Source organism: Pollachius pollachius (assembly GCF_949987615.1).
Source record: "Pollachius pollachius genome assembly, chromosome: 11".
Lineage (NCBI taxonomy): Eukaryota > Metazoa > Chordata > Actinopteri > Gadiformes > Gadidae > Pollachius > Pollachius pollachius.
The window spans coordinates 22,475,393-22,497,796 of record NC_136944.1 but is presented as its reverse complement, the minus strand read 5'-3'; the positions used below and the strand labels follow the sequence as shown (position 1 = coordinate 22,497,796).

Genomic DNA, 22,404 nt, shown 5'->3' with positions numbered 1-22,404 from the left:
GGGGAACGCTATGCAGAGCTGCTGTCCGCGTCGGTGCCCGCGTCACCAAGCGCGTCAGTCGCGCCATTCCTGGGGCCCGGGACAGGTGACGGCCCGAGGGCCCCAGAGCACCGCCACCCGACACCACACCCGAAAGCAGAGCGCGGCGCCGTCCGCCACCCGCGTCACCCGCCGTTCCTGGGACACCGCAGCGATGTGTGTGGGGGCTTTTTTTACGCCACGCCGCGGCGGAACCCGAATCCCGACCGAGGGTCTGAGTGACAGCTGTGTGGAACCGGGAGCCGGTACCTGCCGCAGGAGGAGGTGGATGTGTGTGTGTGTGTGTGTGTGTGTGTGTGTGTGTGTGTGTGTGTGTGTGTGTGTGTGTGTGTTTGTTTGTGTGTGTGTGTGTGCACGTGTTTGTGTGTGTGTGTGTGTGTGCATGCGTGAGTGCGTGTGTGCATATGCGTGCGTGCGTGCGTGCATATCGGTGCGTGCGTGCGTGCCTGTGTGTGCATATGTGCGTGCATGTGGGTGCGTACGTGCCAGTCGGGTCAACAACCCAGGAGAAGCGGTGAGGAACGTGAGGACCGGACGGATGGCCGTGTTTTGATGTGGAGCCCAGAGGAAACTCCTCTCACACAGACCAACAAAGTTCTCCTGGCTCCGTCTCTGTTCAGAGCGCCCGGCCAACCAAGCGGAGACAGAACACAGCCTCTTTGTTGCCAGGAGCGCACATGTGAGAGGAACGAGGGAGACGAGAGAGAGAGGGGGAGGGAGGGAGGGAGGGTTCCAGCACTCCCTGTGCTGGCTGTTTTGACCGACCGATTGCCCTCCTAACTATGTATGTGCATTCAGGCCGGCCACTCTGAGGGCGGTGGGAGCTCACCTCGGGCCGCCAGGCCAGGATTACTGAAGGACACTGCCTAAGGGGACATGCCTCCGAGGCCCAAGGCACCAGCGACCCTCCCTCCCTCCCCCTCCCTCCCTCCCTCCCCCTCCCTTCCTCTTCCTCCCCCCTCTCCCTCTCTCTGTCCAAACCAGTGCCTTGAGCAAGCACGCATGGAAAAAGGCTCTATCGCTTTTTTCCCCACTTGTTTCCATCTGCACCCTTAAGGCTTGACCCCCGATGTCCCTCCCCATGCTCTCTCTCCCTCCCTCTCTCTCTCTCTCTCTCTCTCTCTCTCCCTCTCTCGCACTTTCTCTTTCTCTCTCTCTCTCCCTCTCTCCCTCCCTCCCTCTCTCTCTCTCTCTCTCTCTCTCTCTCTCTCTCTCTCTCTCTCTCCCTCTCTCGCACTTTCTCTTTCTCTCTCTCTCTCTCCCTCTCTCCCTCCCTCCCTCTCTCTCTCTTTCTCTCTCCCTCTCTCTCTCTCTCTCTCTCTCTCTCTCTCTACGTATCTCTCAACATTTACAGCTTCTGCTGCTCACTCCATTCTCAACAACTTCACACACACACACACACACACACAAGCCCACACACACTCAGCATAATGGGCCATAATGGAAGTGCTGTGGTGTAAATATTCATGAATGACTCGTGCTCCGCGCGGTTTCCATGCTCCTACGCCACGGCGTGCTCGGGTCGGCACAGGGGGGGGGGTCGGTGTGTTTGTCGCTGTGTCTTTGCGCGGAGCCTTCGCTAAACGGTAGCATCTGAGCCGCATCGTGGCCGGGCCCCCTCAACGCCGTCTCGCTCGGGGTGCGACGGACAGCAACGTCCGGAGCGGGGAATCTAAAATCAGAGCCTATCCATGTCAGGGGTTGCCCTCGCGCCGAGACCCGCTCTCGGCGAAAGCTTTTAGTGTGAGTGCGTGGTACGGGTCCTGGCCCCGCTGTAACGACACGATCCGCCGTCTATGCATACACTGAGAGGGCAGTGGTCGACTCGCGCCCCCCCCCCCCCCCCCCCACGGCAGACACACAGTCGGCCTGATGGCGGCCGCAGGATGCGGCCGCCGCCTCTCAGGCTTCGAGGTGTTGGAGGCCTGCTGTAGCCTGGCATTATGGTCTGCCGTTGTGTTTGCTCACATGCCTCCTCATGTCCCTGAGTCTGACCCTGGCCTGGTTTTGCTGCAACAAGTGGTCGGGCGGGAGAGAGAGAGAGAGAGAGAGAGAGAGAGAGAGAGAGAGAGAGAGAGAGACTCTCGCGGTCGTAAACGGAGGGGAGTAGTGCCAGGTGTTGGCGAGTGGTTGCTGCGCCCGTCGCAATCATTCACGGGGGGGGGGGGGGGGGGGGAAGGGGCGAAATACGCTGCTCCGGAAGGAGCAATGAAAATGTCAAATCTTAAGGCGGCAGAGTGATCTCTCACTGCTGGGATCCAGCGGGGGATGAGATCCACAGAGCGAGCCCCGTCTCCTGCGCTGTGGTCTGGTGACGATGAAGCCAAGGCTTTGTCCGTGTGTGGGTAAACCGCGCTGCTGTAGCTCGCCCCCCTGCAACCGATAAAGATCTCCCCATCTGGGTTTCATTTGAGGTGAATATCCCAGGGAGTGTGGACGATATTCATTTCAGTTGTGTCGTTAGTTTGGTATCTGCCGGGGGCCGTGGAGGAAGGGCCCCGGAGGAAGGGCCCTGGAGGAAGGGCCCCGGATGGGCGGTGTGGCGACGCCCGTCCGAGGGCCTCACTGTGGGTCTTAGTCATGCCTCGGTTTTCTCTCACACGGCGGGGCTCTGTAGCCTGTCTCTCTCTCGGATTAGATCCCGTTATGTAGACGACGCTGGACAAGGTGCCTTGACGCGAGCCAGTGCCTGAGTTTAGGCTAATCCCGAGCCCCCACCCGCTTATATTCCTGCAGCGTCTCACAGCCTGTAATCCATCAGGATTCCTCCTTCCTGTCTGAATGGGCCGGCCTCCGGTCCCCCAGATGTCGAGATGCCGGAGCAGACGGGAGATAGATTGGGGAAGAGTGACAGTGAGAGAGTGAAGACGAGGAGGGGAGCTCAGGTGGGGGATGAAGAGGATAAGGGTGGCGGGGGTGGGGGGCAGGAGGGTAATCTCATTGACAGAAGCCGAGCACAATATGCTAGCAACGTGGGTGGAATACACACATACGGGAACACACGCACACACATGCACACACACACACACATACACGCACAAACACACATACATTGACACACACACACATACACACATACATACACGTGCGCACACACACACACACTCACACGCACGCACACACATAAGGGATACAATGGAACCGTTTTATTTTGGCCTGTGTAGTGACACACGTGCCTGCGTGCGTGCGTTGCTTGTGCATGTGTGCATGTATGTGTGTGTGTGTGTGCGTGTATGTGTGTGTATACAGCTGTGCGGACGCCACAGAGACCAGGCTCTTACGTAAGCTAAGAAAGTGTTTCTGTAAAACCCTTGGGAGCGTCAGTGGCGGGTCAGGTGACCGCCCTTTTGTTTATGTAGATGTGAGGTCTCCCTCCCTCCTCTGCAGCCCCGCCCCGGAGGATCGACCTATGGGAAAATCTACCTCTGTTCTTGCGCGATGATGGTCGTCTGTCTGTGTGCGTCACATGGGCCAGCCTCCTTTGACTCACTGATGCTTTTACCGGTCACCGCTTCGCTGCGTGACTCAGAACGTGTTGTTTGTCCTCCTTGTACTATTTTTTTGGTGATGTACATAGAGCATTTTATATTTTTACTGTATGTTTATACTCATATCTGAATGTATTTTAATTGTCGTATTAAACAGATGTCCCACCGCTGTCTTGGTTTTTCGGCTTCTTCTGAGTTCAGAGTTCCCCTAGCCTCTGCCCACCACCACCACCACCACACCCCTACCTCATGATTAATACTATTGCACAACACCCCCCCCCCCCCCCCACACCTACAGGAACCACTTTCAAGTGAAAAACAATACTTTACGTTGCGCTTTCCCGTTGGTCTCCAAGGTTCTATCAAACACTGGCACCATTGTTCCCAGAGCTGTTGTGGGGCTGGGAGAAGGATAGTGTTTTCCCGGCGTGGCTCAGAGTCTGGCTGAGAGGCTCTACACACTCAGAGGTGCAGACGGATTGACAGCGGGGTGTGGACAGAGAGAGCTGGAGGACAGGATCCATCTGGGGAACTCCGGTTCCGTCGCGCCACCGCAGAACAAAGCCTCGGTTCCGGTCGGGAATGAGACCCACAAGGCGAGTTAGTCAAACTCAAGGCTGGAGAACTCGGGCTGTCAGCGACAGCGGCATGGGATTCGTTCAAATATCCGCAGGCATTAAAGCTGTGGTCCTCGTTCGGTTCGTGAGCAGCTAAACGATCACACACACACACACACACGCGTTGCATACGGATAATAAAATACTCGGAAAATAAAGCGCTCCGTCTGTCTGAGAGGTCACTATCTGTTGTTGTCTTCACACACTGATGCCTGTTCCCCGATGGTGTTAAGTCTAATTAACTCTCCATATTTAATCAAGCTCATGTATGATCAATCTGTTTGCAATGGAGAGACCTCGCAGTCTGTCAGGCCTGACTTGCAAATCCAAAGTAAAGCTACGTTGTAATTACACCACGTTACTATAGTATAGCACGTCAAAGACTTCCTTATTGCCTCCTGCTCACGTATATTTAACGACTTCCTTGATTCAAGCACGGGCTAGGGGCTGGCTGCACAGCATGAGGTATTAACTGAAGGCACAAACAGGAAGGCATGGATTTTGCAGAGGAAGGAACAATATCTCCATGTTTAAGTGGGGATTTGCCAACGTGATAGGTAATTGGTGTCCTGGGACGAAGGCCTGTGGATAAATAGGGTACATAAAATAACGCTTGCTTCCTCTGGTATGGCCACAGTTATCTCCAGTTGCCCGAACAGCACTATTTTACAGAGCTGTCTTTTACTCGAAAACCACCAGGTGGAGTTTCGTACTTTCATAATCGTTTTTTTTCATAATATAGATTCATAATCGTTTTTTTCATAATATAATTTCATAATAGTTTCATAGTCAATTTGGATTACACCTGCGTCACCTTTTTCTTTTAATGACATATTTTCATGGGCTTTTAGTGCTTTATTGACGGGGCAGTGAAGAGAGGCAGTGGGTGACGAATAGAGGGAGTGACATGCGCCACAGGGAGCCAGGTGGGGACCGAAACCGGGCCGCTTCAAGGCGTAGGCTGCCGCCGACCTGACGAGCTCATTAGCGGGCTCAGCGACCGTGACGCCATCAGACGGTCTCGATGAAAGCCACGACGAGACCGAGAACAATCACAGACCGTAAGGAGTATCGGAGCGCCTAAGTGCAGCATCTCTCACTGCTAATCCCAGAAACCACTGCAGTGGGTCGCTGTGGGAATATCAAAACAAAGGTTCGATTTGATTTTAGTTTTTTTTATTGAGTAGTAGTAAGCCTAGTGGTGCATAATCACGTATGGTATTACTGACTGCTACTTACAGGCTTTATCAGTAGCAATTGTAATTTAAATAAATGTTTAGTAAAGTTACAACTTAAATTAATCAGGAAAAAGTATAAGAAAACATTTATTTATCAGTAATTATTTAAGGGCATCGCTCAGCAGGACCATAACTGGGCTTTTCTTACACAATAGACCTTTGATTAGTGGCTTTTACAACGCAACAATTGATGAAAAGTACATAACAATCAGCTTTACCAGCGGGAGTATCCTGTACATTACACATCCAGTCAGCGGTAGACAGCCATTAGGTCCCCATCAATTATCCTTGATCATGTTATTTACGCACCTAACACACTTTAAACCTGAGGAAAAAGGTTAAAACATGCAGATGGGAAAGACTGCATTATTTTTTAATATATAGGCTGTGTATATATATATAGATAGATAGGTACATCAATAATACAATAATAAAATCAATACAATCAATGTCTCTTTTTTAATATTTTCCATCTTATTCATCCTGACCGCTTTACATTTCTCTATGGTTTGCTTTTTACATTTTCCTGATTCTATTCAATGTCTATACAATATATATAAATGTAATGTATAATTTATTTTACCATGTACACCGTAATGAGTGAGTTTTATTTTGGGTACTGTTCCTTTAAATACAGTACCTTTAAAAGGTGGTTTCTACTGAACTACATGTCCCATGAGTCACAGTGATGGGCGGCACCGCAGATGTGTTTTAAACACGTCGACCAATCAAACGCATCGAGTCTGGAGCGCGTACTTCGAAATACTCGTTTGTCATCCAATAGCCATTACTTATTTCAAAGTTGCTCCGAACCAGCCAATCCGTGGTGTTATTTAACATTTCGACCAATCCGGTGCCTGCTTGGTCGTAGCGAGGCGTAACCCTGAGAGGCCAATAGCGTGGCTGCTTTGGTTCAAATTCGGGGCGCGGGCGGGTCTAAGGCGGAATGGGGGCGGGTCCTTGAAGCGTGTCTACATTTGAACTGCTGCCTTACTACAGTCTCACTACAGTCTCACTACTTTACAGGCAGTCTCTTCACACTAAAACCACAAGCAATCCTAAAGCTGTGTTAAAAATACCGATGTCATAACATTCGGTGGATCCAAACACTGTAGTTGAAATTAATATTGGCGTAATTTGAATCATTCTAAGCGGGATCGAGAAGGACCAGAGACTACCACGATCCCAGATCAGAGATCCCTCCAAGTGAAATGAAAGCGGGCGGTAAGCAATCATTCAAATAATGTTATTTATTTACAATAAACAGTGAATAACATGTAAACACTCGTATGCATACACATATATGAAGCATTATTGCACGTTTGGCTGTGGTTTGTGTGCGTTGCGTTGAGTTATGTGTGTGTTTTGTCAACACCGATGGTAAGCAGTGACTTGGCTGGTTTGCCTGGTCAAGCAAGTTCAAGTTAAAAGTGGCTCACTTTCTATTACCCGAAAACAGGTCGTCTGCCTTGGCTTTTTTATGCTCCATGCCAAAAAGTCAATGCCAAATGACTGAAGGGTGAGGACCTTTGAGGTGCCCCATCCGAGGGGAGGTTAGGCAACAGGAGGGAAATTGTGGCGCTCATTTCCCTCACTGTCCACTCTTTAGTTGTGTTTCTCTAGGCCGCCTGGTGTAGCATGGTTAATACACACATCGACTATGTTATATATATATATATATATGTATGTGTGTGTCTAGTCATTTGAATTGGTGGGTCAAATGATTCATTCAACGATTTGGGTCATATCGCCCATGGGCTGTTAAGCTGATTCAAATGGTAGCTGTTTCCTCCACTGAGGCTAGGCTACCTACTGGTCCGCATCGTCCACTGTAACTGAATGAATGGAAGTGACTACCGTTTTTGTCACTCAGGATTCACTAATATATAGTGTATATATATCATCAGCTTAGCGCATTTGACTGCTGAATAGTTCATGTGTTATCTCTTGAATCAAAGATGGCGATTTTCTGCAGCGCTTAAACCCATAGTTACCCATGGGTTTCCTCTTGCTCCGATGTTAATTTGTGTGTTTTGGTTGTTTCCAGTCGTCCACTGTCGTTGCTCCAAATGCTTCTCCATCCCGACCGCGCGGAAGAGGGTCCGCAGGCGAGCTGAAGCCCAGACGCTGCTGTCCCTCCCAGAGGAGGTGCTGCTCTGCGTTCTCCAGTGCCTCTCGGCTGAGGACCTGCTGGCTGTCCGGGCAGTGAGTACACACAGGGACACACGCATGCACACACACACAGGGACATACATACACACACACACACACACACATGGGCACATACACACAAGGACACACACATGGGCACACACATGCACACACACACACGGACATACACACACACACACAAGGACACATTCACACAAGGACACATACATACACACAAGGACACATACACACTCACACATACACACAAGGACACATACACACAAGGACACATGCACACACAAGGACACATGCACACACAAGGACATACACACACACACACGGACACATACACACAAGGACATGCACACACGCTCACAAACACACAGATGGACACACTTTGACAAGTATTCACAACATGTAGCACCCACAGGCGACCTCACGATATTTACTCTCCACACACACACACACACACACACACACGACCCTCTGCGACCACCTGACCTCCTGGCTTCAGCTGAGTGTAACTTGGCTGACGTCTGCCCCAGGTCCACTCCCAGCTGAAGGACATCGTCGACAACCACTCCAGCGTTTGGGCCCGGGTCAGCTTCCGGGACACCTGGCCGGACCCCAAAAGTGTCTGGCTGTTTGAAAGGTAAGTGCCTTGATAATAAATGTAATAACCACAATATGGTCGCTCGTCTTTGCTCCGATGTTGTACGGTGATTCCTATTTTTGACATGCCGTTCCCTTTCTTTCCCCCGCCAGAGCCGCGGAGAAGGGGAACTTTGAAGCCGCGGTGAAGCTGGGGATCGCTTATTTGTACAACGAAGGACGTGAGTCACCCCCTCTCTTCGCCCGCCAACCCCCCCCCCCCCCCAAGAGGGAAGCTGTTTCTCACTCTGCTCGTTATGCTTCTGTTCCCCCCCCCCCCCCCCCAGCGCTGAAGTGCGACGAGGGCCAGGCGGACGTGTGCGGCCGCAAGGCGTCCCACTACTTCAGCCTGTCGGAGGCACTGCACCCGGCCACCACGGACCCCTTCACCTGGGTGTTCATTCGCCCGCCCTGGTCCCTGGTGGGCAGCTGCTGCAAGGCGGTGGTCTTCAACCGCCTCAAGGCCCAGTGCGAAGCGAGTGTGAGTACTGGGGGGAATAGAGTCCACGGGGGAACAACATGACGTTTATACCAGGGAGTACTTGGCTGTTTGCTGAACAGGACAGTCAAAGAGCTACCTTGATACCAATTCACTCTGGTTTGGTCGATGGTTTGCGTGTTACGATTGATTCAATTTAATTTATTATTTATTTATCATCATTTGTCTTCTCATCGGGATAAGCACGGCTTGTGTCGACATCCACAGTTTTCTAATCACAAATTCTTCAAATTTGTCTGCAACTTACCTTAAATCTGAAACTCAACCCTAAAACCCAACGAGACCGAATATGACCACGGCGTTGTATCTTCGGTTGTGTTTCCCCAGAGACTGTGGAAACAGGGCTAGGAGTCTAATGTGATGGTGTTCTTGTTTGTTGTTTAGCAGGAGAAGAAGGGGCCTCTGCTGCACTCCCTGGCCAGAGTTCTGCTGTGCTTTGACGTGAGTGTGACTACAGTGTGACTACAGTGCTACTACAAGCTGAAAAACACGGCTAGGCTCGGACACGGGCTGTAGGCCACAGGCGTGGATAATACTGGCTTGTAGTTTTCTGTCACGAGTTAAGCTCGGCAGTGGCTGAGGGAGTCGTTGTAGTATATGGCTGCCCCCCCCTCTTTCTGACGACGTGACGCAGGTCAACCGGGCGTTCATCAAAAAGGAACCATTCCTTAAACGTTGTGTGTCTTCCTCCAGGACGAGGAGATGCACGCGGGGGCGCTGGCCATGCTGAAGGAGTCCTCCCTGGCCGGCTGCCTCCAGAGCTCCTATCTCCTGTGGGATCGGAACTACAAGGCGTCTGTGAGTTTGAATCCCCTCCCAAACCTCCGTGCGTCCCTCTCCATCCACAGCAACACGGCCTGGAACAGGCCTAGGTCGGGGTCGGCTTTTAACTCAGCAGGTAGAGCGGGTTCACTGGTAACCAGAAGGTTGCTAGTTCAATCCCCCGCTCTTCCTAGCTTCCTAGAGTGTCGCGTTGTCCTTGAGCGAGACACCTCGCACTAACGGCAACCGGCTTTGCATAAATTTGCATTTTGCATTTTGCAAAATGCCCTTAAATGTAAATATGTAATAATGTGAAGGTCTAACACAGAGGCTGAGGCCTGTAGATGTAGGGTCACTCGAGTGAAAGGAAAAGATTCCCAGACGGCAGTAGGAATCAGAAAGGGCCTGCGTTTAAGATAATTCAAATTTATTCCTCACCATTACTGCTTCTCTTTGTGCTTTGTCACGACCCCATACTTAAAAAAAAGAACTGCAGAGGTGTCAGCTGGAATTCTACCGCACACAAAAGTGTTTCGCTTAGTGTTCCTCCCTGGATATTTTCCTCCTTACCGTCACGTTTTCTTTTCACTGCTTGTGATACGCAGGGCCTGTTATTCACTGTGCGTGTGTCCTGTGTTCTAAAACGCTGTATTCCCCGTGTTCTGTCTCAGATGTCGGACCCGGGCCGGTTCCTGCAGTCTGTTCGAACGCTCCGTGACTACGCTGCCAAAGGCTGCTGGGAAGCACAGGTGGGTGCCGGGGGGGGCAGATGGCTGTTTGGTTTGGCCCATTACACCGGGGCCGTGTAATGGAGGGGGGAGGCGGGGGTGTGGATTCTGTTGTTGATTCCCTTTTATTTATGCGCCAGCGCTGTCTTTCATCACCGCTCGGACATTTGTAGTGAAAAAATACGTTGAGGGGCTGGAAATGGTCGGCGGGCAGACTAACGTGTTCCGGTCCCGCTGCCTGTCCGTCAGCCCTTCTAATGGGGATTTAAACCCTAATGCAGACGGCCCATGTGCAATTACTGCCCTAGTCGATGATGCTGTTGGTGTTTGTGACGGCCCTACTTGGAACCACTGTTTTGGGAAACCGACGGGGTTCCAAGTAGGGCTGCAACGATTTGTCCACCGGCTAACGGCTGAGCTAATTTAGTCCTCTTACGGGAGCGTTTTTTTAATATATTGAAGTGAGGTTCGTCGAAATTGGCCCCAAGTCGAAATTGGCCCCCTCCCCCTGTGCCTCCGTGGGGTGTCAGAGCCGTGACGCTTGCCCCTCCGTCCCCAGCTGTCCCTGGCCGAGGTGTGTCTGAACGGGAAGCCCCTGGGCCTGGAGGGCAAGGCCTGCGTGGAGCAGGTGGCCCAGTTCTTCAGCTCCTCCCCGCACACGCCCCGGCCCCGCACCGCCGAGACGCTGAGGGGGGGCATCAAGGACACTATGAGGTGGGTAACAGGGGGGCATCAAGGACACTATGAGGTGGGTAACAGGGGGGCATCAAGGACACTATGAGGGGGGTAACAGGGGCATCAAGGACACTATGAGGTGGGTAACAGAGGGGCATCAAGGACACTATGAGGGGGGTAACAGGGGGGCATCAAGGACACTATGAGGTGGGTAACAGGGGGGCATCAAGGACACCATGGGGGGGGTAACAGGGGCATCAAGGACACTATGAGGTGGGTAACAGGGGGGCATCAAGGACACTATGAGGTGGGTAACAGGGGGGCATCAAGGACACTATGAGGTGGGTAACAGGGGGGCATCAAGGACACTATGAGGGGGGTAACAGGGGCATCAAGGACACTATGAGGTGGGTAACAGAGGGGCATCAAGGACACTATGAGGGGGGTAACAGGGGGGCATCAAGGACACTATGAGGTGGGTAACAGGGGGGCATCAAGGACACTATGAGGGGGGTAACAGGGGGGCATCAAGGACACTATGAGGTGGGTAACAGGGGGGCATCAAGGACACTATGAGGGGGGTAACAGGGGGGCATCAAGGACACTATTAGGGGGGTAACAGAGGGGCAGCAAGGGCACTATGAGGTGGGTAACAGGGGCATCAAGGACACCATGGGGGGGGTAACAGGGGCATCAAGGACACTATGAGGGGGGTAACAGAGGGGCATCAAGGACACTATGAGGGGGGTAACAGGGGGGCATCAAGGACACTATGAGGTGGGTAACAGGGGGGCATCAAGGACACTATGAGGGGGGTAACAGGGGGGCATCAAGGACACTATGAGGGGGGTAACAGGGGGGCATCAAGGACACTATGAGGTGGGTAACGGGCAGCAAGGGCACTATGAGGTGGGTAACAGGGGCATCAAGGACACCATGGGGGGGTAACAGGGGCATCAAGGACACCATGGGGGGGTAACAGGGGCATCAAGGACACCATAAGGGGGTAACAGGGGCATCAAGGACACCATAAGGGGGTAACAGGGGCATCAAGGACACTGAGGTGGATAACATGGGCATCAAGGACACCATTGGGGGGGTAACGGGGGCATCAAGGACATCATAGGGGGGTATCAAGGACACCATAGGGGGGTATCAAGGACACCATGGGGGGGTTATCAAGGACACCATGGGGGGGGCATCAAGGACACCATGGGGGGGTATCAAGGACACCATGGGGGGGTATCAAGGACACCATGGAGAGGGGCATCAAGGACACCATGGGGGGGGTATCAAGGACACCATGGGGGGGTATCAAGGACACCATGGGGGGGTATCAAGGACACCATTGGGGGGGGCATCAAGGACACCATTGGGGGGGGTAACAGGGGCATCAAGGACACCATGGGTTGGTATCGGGGGGTGGGGGGGCATGAAGGCCACCATGAGGCCGCTCGCTGGGGGGAACCTGCTCGGTCATCGTGGAGCCAGTACTGATCTAAATCAGAGATGCTCCGATGCCGTTGTTTCGATTCCGATTCCTGCGCTTGAGCAGCAGCTGATACCGAGTGTAAACCGACACAGCATCTAGCAGTGTAACCGCTGACGCCACTTGTTCTTAGTTTGCGTGTTTTCAAAAGAACTAGATCATGTACACTCGAACAAAAACCTTTTTCACTGCCAAAATGTTTGGCAGTATCGGAGGAAGTTCCGATACTGGTATCGCTACCGGAACACCAAAATATGAGTTTTTAAATGCTCGCTTTGGAGGATCCGACCATGGATAATAGTTTGCAGTGTTTAATTTTGTGGAATGATTCATGCAAACGTCGTGGGTGGGCATATGGCCACGGTATTATTAGAGGAAGCCCCCGTCAGTCACTCTGTGTTACTTTATGGATAACTGGTGGCACGCAACCATGCGAGCAGTAAGGTGTGGGGGCGCACCAAATGCAATAAGTTTTCACTTAATTATTGTCATTAGAGAAACGTTGTTGAAAAAAATACAGACAGGAAGATGGTGTTCTGCTATGGAAGATGAGAAACACATGACGATACTGTAGGTGGCATCAGCTCTAACATGGCTGTTGGACTGAGGGGGGAAGGAAGGAATAATGGAGAGAAAAAGAGGTGACTCGATAATAGAGATTACATTTTTCACTGTGTCGAACAGAAGCGACCGTATTATTAAAACCCAGATGACGGGGATGGCTACAAATTGCAGACCGAAAACAGTTTGTGCGAACGCAGATGCCAAATAAAAGTGTGCTCCCATGCCGTTTGTTATTATGCTATGTCTTATTTTTTCTTTCAGATGATGTGAAAAACGAATCTAGCGACGATCAGCCAATCTGAATTTCTTTCAAAAACATGGACTTGATTCGGGTGTCTTTGCCCTCCGTTGGGTCACCCGGTGCCTACCCGCCCCGCGCCCGGTTTAACCCCCCCCCCCCCCCCTTCCTCTGCCTGCACCAGGTACATCCTGGTGGACTGGCTGGTGGAGGTGACCACCATGAAGAACCTGTCCAGCCTGACGCTGCAGGTGACGGTGGGGTGCGTGGACCGCTACCTCGGCCGGCGCTCGGTCCCCAAGGCGCGGCTCCAGCTGCTGGGCATCGCCTGCATGGTGGTCTGCACCCGGTGAGTCCCCCCCCCCGACGCACTAGAGTAAATTTAATAACGACAATGCACTTTATTATAAAAGGCGCCTTTCAAGGTACCCAAGGGCACTGTACAAAGAAGATCCATAGAGTCAATACAAAGTACGTATGGTGAAGTGATCAGGGAGACTGGACTTCATGCACTCAGACAGCGGCAGTCAGAGCAAGAGACTGGTCGGACTGCGGGGGGGGCAGACACTGGAGTCTGGTCGGACTGGGGGGTGCGGGCAGACCCTAGAGTCTGAAGGGGAAGGGGGGCCTGCTCTCACTTAGATTCTGGTTGGTAGAGGGGGATGCACGGTGCTTAGGCACTAAGTAGTTTTTGGTGTTTAGGATGGTCTTTATTGCTTTTGGCTATTGAGATTTACCCTCCTTGCTTTACATAACACATGTTCTAAATTTGAATGATATTATTCAAAAGTGTTTTTTTTTTTTTTTTTGTTGAGTTTATTCATTATTCTATTTCTGCCCGTTAACTGGCAGCGAGCTCGAGGACTTTCGGTCCGGGGGGTTTTGAAACGTGTCTGTTGCTCAATTAAAGTTGGCAGATCTTCTGCTGCTGGGACAATGGTTCAATAATGTGGTTTGCAGCCGTTTGCTGCTCTTGCTTCCGTGCCAGCTGTCCGTGCACGCCGTGGTTGGCCCCATGACCAGAGTCGCTAATTGTTTACCGCCCGTCATCACCACCAGGTACACGAGCCGGGACATCCTGACCATCCGCGAGGCCGTCTGGCTCACAGACAACACCTACAAGTACGAGGACCTGGTGCGCATGATGGGCGAGGTCATGGCCGTGCTGGAGGGAAAGATCAGGGTGAGTTTCAACATCGCCGCTTTGTTTCAGGAGTCGCAGTGAAGACCTTGACTGTGTTTTTTTCTGCATAAAACCTGCTCCACTTTCCCTGTGATGCATGCCTGTCTTCCAGCTCTGGTTAGAGTGACTGTGTAGGAACGCCTCATGCATGAATCACTTTATATTGCCAGTCTATAAACAGCCTGTGGACTGTTTACTCAGAAAATGGGGAGGAAGTGACGTCTGAGCGTGTATAAATTGCAAAAAAATATAGTTAGTTTCAGATTCCTTTTATAATCTGTGCATTCTATGTCCATAATATCCACCAGTCCCGTTGTCTGTTTATTTATGATAATAACTAATATCCTTACACGTTGTGCACCTTTTTGACGCGTGATTTGCTTGCGTTTCCATCTACTGACAAATCGATCCGTTTTCTAAAATGGCCGCCGACCTAAACCTGCGATAATCCCTCCCAGTGTTTGTGTGTCAGTTGGTGACGGTGCCACTGACCTCTGACCCCCCTCCCCCCCCCCCCCTCCAGACGCCCATGCTGCTGGACTACGGCAAGGTGCTGCTGTACCTGCTGCGCCTGGAGTGGCGCACCGTACACCTCTTCAAGTACATCTGCGAGCTGTCGTTGCTGCACTCGGCCTTCGCCACGGCGCCGCCCGCCAAGCTGGCCTGTGGCGTGCTGCTGCTGTCCCGGGCGCTGCATCACTACGGTAACGCAACCTTCAGCATCCCGCCCCCGAACCGCCCGACCCGTGTCCACCCTGACCTGGCCTGTGTCGGGGCTGTGTGGCCAGATAGTACCTGGCGTCGTGTAGCTTCTTATCCTAGCTATCCTTGTTGTTTACAGGGAATGGGTTAAGCTTGCGATTGTTAGTGCTTGGCGCCAGTGTTGCCAGATCGGGGCCAGATTCCCGACCCAATCTGGCCAGTAGTGTTGCCTTGCTGCGGCCAAGGCTGCCAAATTGGGACGGAAACCTGGCCCAATCTGGCAACACGGCTTGGCACTTGGTTCTATAAACATCCTTACTGTACAGAGATATATTGTTGTTTCTTCTTCTCCTTCTGACAAATGTACTGATTGTAAGTCGCTCTGGATAAATGTCCATTTAAATGTAACTCAGTAGAGGGGGTTTGCGACGGCCAATGTTGACGACATGCAGGAGGTCTTCTGTTCCCCGGTGTAACCTTCTTCTCGTCCGTCTGTCCGTGCAGCTCCCGTTTGGCCCAGACAGATGGTCGAATACACGAGCTTCACCAAACAAGACCTCACCACATACGCTCTGCAACTCTACGTCAAATGGTGAATGCATTCTCCTTCTTATGGTCTGGTCCTGTTCCAAAACGATTCCACCACGCACACACACGGACCAAAGCGTGCGTCTGCGTGCGCGTGATCCCCGCCGCCGTGTTCAAGTCATTCATTAGTTCCTTGATTCGTGCACTTGAGGTCCCGGCAGTCTGCTGTGCAGATGACTTGAGCTGTGTGGGTCGGTGTGTAGGAGGCGATGAGAGAGAGCTTTCTGCCCTCAACGGTCTCTGAAGATGAGCGCGCGGAGACACTACTCATTATTTCTTTATGCCAAACTAACTGCTTGGATGATTTGTCTTTTTATGTTTTGTGAGGGATATTTTCAGCAGTAACGCAGAGATGCGGTAGTAATGGTTATATATTTAAATGTTTTGTAAGGAACCCCCCCCCCAATTCTGCTGGTTTTATTCCGCTTCCCTGCTGGTAGCCGAGATCTTGTGTTGTGTCGTACCGCTTCTCATTTTGTGGCCGATGCTCATTTTACTGTCTTCCACCCCGATCGACCGGGCTTTGACTGGTTTTTATTTAAGCATTTATGCAATAATAAGCCATTTATAATGTGACATCAAATGACCTTTCTGTGCTAAGGATGGCCAGGCACATCTACCTCCTGGGTACGTGCTGCTTGTGTGTGTTTCTCTTGGTATATTTTGGTCCGAACGGATCCGTAAACGGGCCGTACCAGTCGGCGGCCTGATGAATCACATGTTGCCGCTGGTCGCCAAATGGAGAAATAACAAGGTTTTCCTTTTTTTATGTCATTATAAATATTTCATGGGCTTGTGTAGAAGGTAACAGTTCTGCTCCCCCCCCCCCCCCCAAACCTCTTTCCGGGGTGAAGCTTGATTTGGTAGATTCTGTTTTTTTTCTCTCCGCCAAATAATGAAGCGTGAATCTCTGTGGGCGGACAGGTTTTGTTCTTCGTGACGTGCAACGTTTGAAACGCATTCAACCCTCCGTCTAACGTTGGTTCCTCCCGTCCTCGTCAGCTTCACCCCTCCGTCTTAACGTTGGTTCCTCCCGTCCTCGTCAGCTTCACCCCTCCGTCTTAACGTTGGTTCCTCCCGTCCTCGTCAGCTTCACCCCTCCGTCTAACCCTTTGGTCTCTCCCGCTCTCCCCAGCTTCAGTCCAGACGTTCCTAAGGACTACCGCCACGTCTCCCTGACCGCTGTCAAGCAGCGCTTCGACGACGAGGCGTACCAACAGATCAGCCTGGAGAAGGTATTGACCCCACCACCCCGTTACTGCACACGCCTGCCTTATTTTTATAATTCACTGAAATTGTATTTGTCTAGCACTTAATCACAGGTACAGCCTCAAAGGGCTTTACGGGCCGTACATTTATGACCTCCCCCGACCCTAGCCCCCAAACAGGGCGAGGAAAAAAACTCCCTTTGTTAGCAAGGAAGAAATCTGTAGAAGAAACGCAGAGTAGGGGATCCCTCCTTCATGGGGTCAGGAGTGCAATGGGTGCCATTGCATACATGCACGCGTGCATGCATTAATGCATACCCGCGTACATACATGGGTTCTGGATTAACTGTAAGGAGAGTCACAGCCAGTCGCATCCAGTTGCAGTCAACGCAAAACGACACACCATCCGCGCACTTGGACCGCCGTGCCTCACTGCCCTTTCTCTGACGACCCCCCCCCCCCCCCCCAGGTGGTGGACTTCCGGGAGCTGTGTCAGATCCTGGAGGTGCCGGAGGTGGAGCCCCCCATGGACCCCTCCAGCCCCACCGGCTCCCCGGCCGACATCCACACCTTCCTCTGCTCGCCGTCCAGCAGCAACAAAAGGTTGGCCCCGCCCCCCAGGACCAGCTGGCCCCGCCCTCCAGCCCTCTGCTGGGGCCTCTTAAGCCCGGTTAATAATCCTGCAGGGATGACGTGGCCGCCGCCGGCGTTTAGAAAGGGAGGGGGGGGGGGGGGTTCTGAATGTAGTACAGAATCAGCGTTGGTGTCCGGGTCTCTGGAGACGCCCGAGGCATCACCGGGGCCAGCAGCTCTCTCCCCTGCTCCCTCCCCCTTCGATCTCCTCTCCTCCCCCCTGCTCTTCTCTCCGGCTCTTCTCTCCTTCCCTCCTCCCTCCTCTCTCCTCTCCTTCTCCATGTTCTCCCCCTGCTCCCCTCTCCCCCCCTCCCCTCTCTCCTCTCCTTCTCCATGTTCTCCCCCTGCTCCCCTCTCCCCCCCTCCCCTCTCTCCTCTCCTTCTCCATGTTCTCCCCCTGCTCCCCTCTCCCCCCTCCCCTCTCTCCTCTCCTCTCCCCCCCTCCCCTCCCCCCTTCCCTGTTCTCCTCTTCTCCCCTCCCCTGTTCTCCTCTCCTGTTCTCTCCTCTCTCCCCCTCTACTGTTCTCCTCCCCCCTCCCCTGTTCTCCTCTCCTCCCTTCTCCACCCCTCCCCTGTTCTTCTCCCCTCTCCTCTCCTCCCCTCCCCTCCCCTCCTCTCTCCTCTCCTCTCCTCCCCTCTCCCCCCCTCCCCTGTTCTCCTCTCCTCGCCCCCTCCCTCCCCTGTTCTCCTCCTATCTCCCCCCTCCCCTGTTCTCCTCTCCACCCCTCCCTCTCCCCCCTCCCCTGTTCTCCCCCCCCTCCTTCCTGCTGGCCGTGGTACTGTTGGCTCTGTGGCCGGCTCTGTCCATACGGTGTTTGTTGTGTCATCGTTAGGCAGTGACTCACCGCAGCCCACTTTCTCCCCCTCCCTCCCTCCCTCCCTCTCTCTCTCCCCCCCTCTTCCCCCCCCTCCCAGGAGAAGGGATGACGACCTGCAGGCCGACCGGGGCACGCCCACCGCTGAGCTGTCCCCCCAGGAGGAGACCCTTCTGGGGGAGATGCTGGACTGGAGCCTGGACGCCTCCGGCTCCGGCTACGAGGGCGACCTGGAGGACAGCGGGCTGGGGAGGGATGGAGAGGGTGAGTCTTTTCACCGGGGGCTCGGGGCTGCTGACGCCGTGGGCGCAGTGTTGCATATTAACACTGAAGGCCCCTCGTTTGTCATTCAACGTAAAAGGTCGCTCCTCTTGACTGCACAGCGTGGGTCAGTCCTTTATATTCAACAGAAATAAATAGACGTGTATAAAGTGACAGTGTGTACGGTTTGCTAATATATATTTACGATATATTTTCCGGTCAAATGATCTGCAGTACATGCCGATAGCTCTCAGAACAGCAACAATCCCACACACTTGAATTCCCCCCTTTACCTGATAAGTTGACCGCCCCAAAATATATTCTACCCCAGGCCTGCAGGGGGCGTGGTTGCCCCGTGTGGACTGACCCTAAGCTCTCGTCGAGCGTGGTTGCCTTGGTAGCTCGGCGGGCCCCCTGCGGGCCCCTGTTGAGGGTTGTTGGGTCGTTATTGGACGAGCTGGGGTCCGCCGCCCCGGGGGTTGTCTGTTTACGTCCCGTCCGGTCGGGCGGGGGGGAGCCGATCGATCCGATGGTCTCTTTTTAATTTGTCTCTCGGTGCAGATGTCTGGGTCGTGGTCATTAGGCTTCTTCCCATGACCACATCTCTCGGGACGGCCTGTCTACGATGCCCCTGATAGGTGGGGTCTCGAGTCCATTTTTATGACGTGGCAGGGGGGGGGGGCAGGCAGGATGACCAGCGCTGCATGAGTCAGCCGGCTGTCACCGGATGAGCTCATTGGTACAGATAACATTAAGATGGTAATACGGCCCTGATCGAATACAACGGCGTTGCCCCTCCTCCCCTCCCAGTGGACGCCATTATACCCAGATGCCCACAGCTCTGTCTGCAGGTAATTTCCTTTCCTCTGTACGCCCATGAAGACGAGTTCTGCTGGACCAATTAAAGGCCAAGGCGATGAAGGGATTGCCGACTCGCTGCCCTCCACTCACAGACCGACGGCTCATGTTTTAAACAGTGTGACCGTATCTCCACCGATGCCGTATTAATTTACAAATTAAGGTTGTGCCGTCCTCTCTTCCCCTAATTCTGCCCATCTTCTACTGCTGGGATTAGCGCAACACTGCCACCTACAGTCAGCATCCATAGTCTGTCGACCTTTGGGAGAAGCTGTGTTTGGATACCTGTTCTCTGGCGCGATTAATTGGAGCAATATTTTCGTTCATCGCGTAAGGCTTTTGTTTTTTAAAGTTCAGTGCATTGAAGGACGTTTCTGTTTGCGTGTGACGTCGTCCCTCAGATACAAACAAAATCAGTTTGTGCTTTGTTCTGAGAGTTCACCTGCATAGCCCACCCCTCCTATATGCACTTATGTATGTATGTATGTATGTATGTATGTATGTACATCCGGGCACTTAAAAATAGGACTTAGCATCGTGTAGCGTCTTATCCTAACTATCTTTGTTGTGTACGGGAAATGGGTTAACCTGATGACTGTCAGCGCTTGGCACCTGATTCTATGAACATCCTTACTGTACCGACAGCCATATATTGTTGTTTCTCTTCCTTCGGTCAAATGTACTTATTGTAAATCGCTCTGAATAAAAGCGTCTGCTAAACGCCCTGAATGTAAATGTAAATGAGAAGCTTCACGGCGTTAACCTCGTCTCCCTCTTGTCTTTTTTGTTTTGTTTTGTTTTAATAGCATCCATCACGGCCATCAACTTGCACGAGTGGTCGGATGCCGCCGACGGTCCTGACCCCGATCCGGACCACCGGATGGACCTGGACCAGGACCACTCCCGGGCCCAGGGTCCGGACCAGTGCCGGGACCACTGCCGCTCCCTGTCCAGCGCCGAGAACAGCTTCTGTGAAGCGGAGCGCGGCGGCGGGGAGGCGTTGGAGCGCGGCGGCGGGGAGACGTTGGAGCGCGGCGGCGTCCCGGGACGGACCCGCAGCCGTTCCCGCGCCCCGCTGCCCTTCTCCTCCCTGGAGCTCCAGAGCTCGGGCTACGCCTCCATCCACTGCTCCAGCTCCTCCCCCACCTGCTCCTTCTCCGCCCTGGTCCCCTGCGCCGTCAAAGACTCGCCCGCCGCCGACGCCGGCCCCGGCGGCGCCCACGCCTCCCCGGGCTTCCGTCTCCTGGTGCCCATGCAGGTGGGCTTCTCCCGCAAGCAGGTGAAGAGGAAGAACGCGGCGGCCCACAGCGGCGGGGAGATGGAGGTGGAGGAGGCGGAGAGGGAGGCGGGCTTTCTGAGCCTGTGAACGATCGGCGTACGTCCTCTGGGTTCTCTTCTCGGGGGCCGGTGTGCCGCTTCTCCAGCACTTTCCTGTCCGTCGTGGTTCTTTTTACTGAGGCGCGTCTGCCTGCACTACTCTCTGCCACCGCCAGGAGTTGTATCTAAAAAAAGATTAAATTTAGCGATACAGTTTAAGCTTTAAGACGGAGAGAGCGAGAGAATAAAAAATTTTGACAAAAGGAAAACGTTTGAGTTCAGGTCCCATCTTTCACGTCATCGGGTGTTTTTTTGTTTACTGGTTTGGTCGTGTCAGAGGCCTCCACCTGTTCACCTGGACCACTGGCTCCCAGTCCAACCCCCCCATACTCTGCTGGGAGCCTCCCGGAACAGGACTATGCTCAGGGGCCCGAGAGGGCCACAGACTCACACAACACGCTAGCTCGGATAGTTTCAGGCGCATAAAAGGTTTTCGGTTTTTATTTCATTGATTAACTGTGAGAACATGTTATGAATATTTATATGGATACATGTATTTTAAAAAGGAAAAAAAAACTAACGCACTGTCGGTATAAAAGAGTAACCACTTGTGATACTTTGGAAGATGTTATTTGCAATTTATGATTTTAGAATTAAAAAATGAAATGTATTTTAGCATTTTTAATTGTTGTGTACGTGCGTGGGACGTTGCTATGTGATCTACTGCCTGCTGTCTGCCTCCAAATCTACCTGTAGAGACTACTGTGAACGTGGCTCCAATGTCCGGGCCGGGCGCTCAGAGTACCCAGAGGCCTGGAGCTGGAGGTGAAGCGTTTAGGCAGCGTGGCGGAGAACCGCGTCCTCCACACAAAAAAAAACATGCGTGTCTAACTTGTTGCACGGCTGAAAGCAGACTCAAGGGTAGACTCGCGATACGACTCCGCTGGTGTGTGTTTTGCTGTCGCGCCTTAGCGCCCCGCCCGGTCACGCAGCATTCCAGGACCGCCCTGGGCAGGTGGAACCCTAAAAGTGTTGGTTCTCCGACCGGGATTCTCAGTATTTTTCCATAACTTGCAAAGTCCCGGAGAAACGCGTACAGACTGCTGTTGAAACAATCAACTATGAATTAAGGGAAATATGTGGATGTGTTTTACTTGGTCGGAGAAATGGTAGATGTCCAAGCCGACTATTACTTGATGTGGTTATTTGAGTACTGTACTCACTTGAAACTTCTTTGCAAATGGTGATTTGACTTTTATGTAAAAAAGAGTTTCTTCTAAAGTTCCTTTAGAAGGTTAGTCTCCTGTGATAAATGTTCATATGTATAGTGGAGAATGAAGCTTGTTTTTTTTGCTGTATTTCAAAATCTATAAAGTTTAATGTTCACACTTTGTTTTTTTTTGTACATTGTTGTCTACTCTTGATGTGAATACCTAATTATATTACTTTTCAATAAAATATTTGTTTACCAAAAAAAAAAAGATTCTTATTCTTTCTGTGAAATGGATGTTTGAAATATTGTTGCCTATACATTATTGCTGAATTATAACATAGATTCTCTTTTATTCTGTAATTTTGTGTATCATTTTGCACTACATTTGCATTGATACCTAATTATATTACTTTTCAATAAAATAATTGTTTACATAAACAAATAATAATCCTATTTTTGTGTAATTTGTTTGTACCAATATTTTTGC

General features: G+C 52.2%; 1 protein-coding gene across 2 annotated transcripts; it reads left to right on the top strand.

The window, feature by feature from the left end:
• The first annotated feature begins 6,422 nt into the window (after nucleotides 1–6,422).
• Nucleotides 6,423–22,162, top strand: ccnf (cyclin F). Of its 2 annotated transcripts, none has more exons than XM_079745572.1 (17): nucleotides 6,423–6,606; nucleotides 7,430–7,587; nucleotides 8,079–8,185; nucleotides 8,299–8,366; nucleotides 8,472–8,665; nucleotides 9,071–9,124; nucleotides 9,377–9,481; nucleotides 10,117–10,194; nucleotides 10,733–10,887; nucleotides 13,324–13,488; nucleotides 14,199–14,322; nucleotides 14,846–15,026; nucleotides 15,529–15,616; nucleotides 16,748–16,847; nucleotides 17,290–17,423; nucleotides 18,369–18,532; nucleotides 20,194–22,162. In XM_079745572.1, exons 1-17 carry the CDS (start codon nucleotides 6,594–6,596, stop codon nucleotides 20,751–20,753), a joined length of 2,448 nt encoding a protein of 815 aa, XP_079601698.1. In that variant the 5' UTR covers nucleotides 6,423–6,593; the 3' UTR covers nucleotides 20,754–22,162. The 2 variants fall into 2 exon arrangements, with proteins under 2 accessions (XP_079601698.1, XP_079601697.1); XM_079745571.1 differs by having other exon boundaries at nucleotides 9,068–9,124.
• Nucleotides 22,163–22,404: the final 242 nt, after the last annotated feature.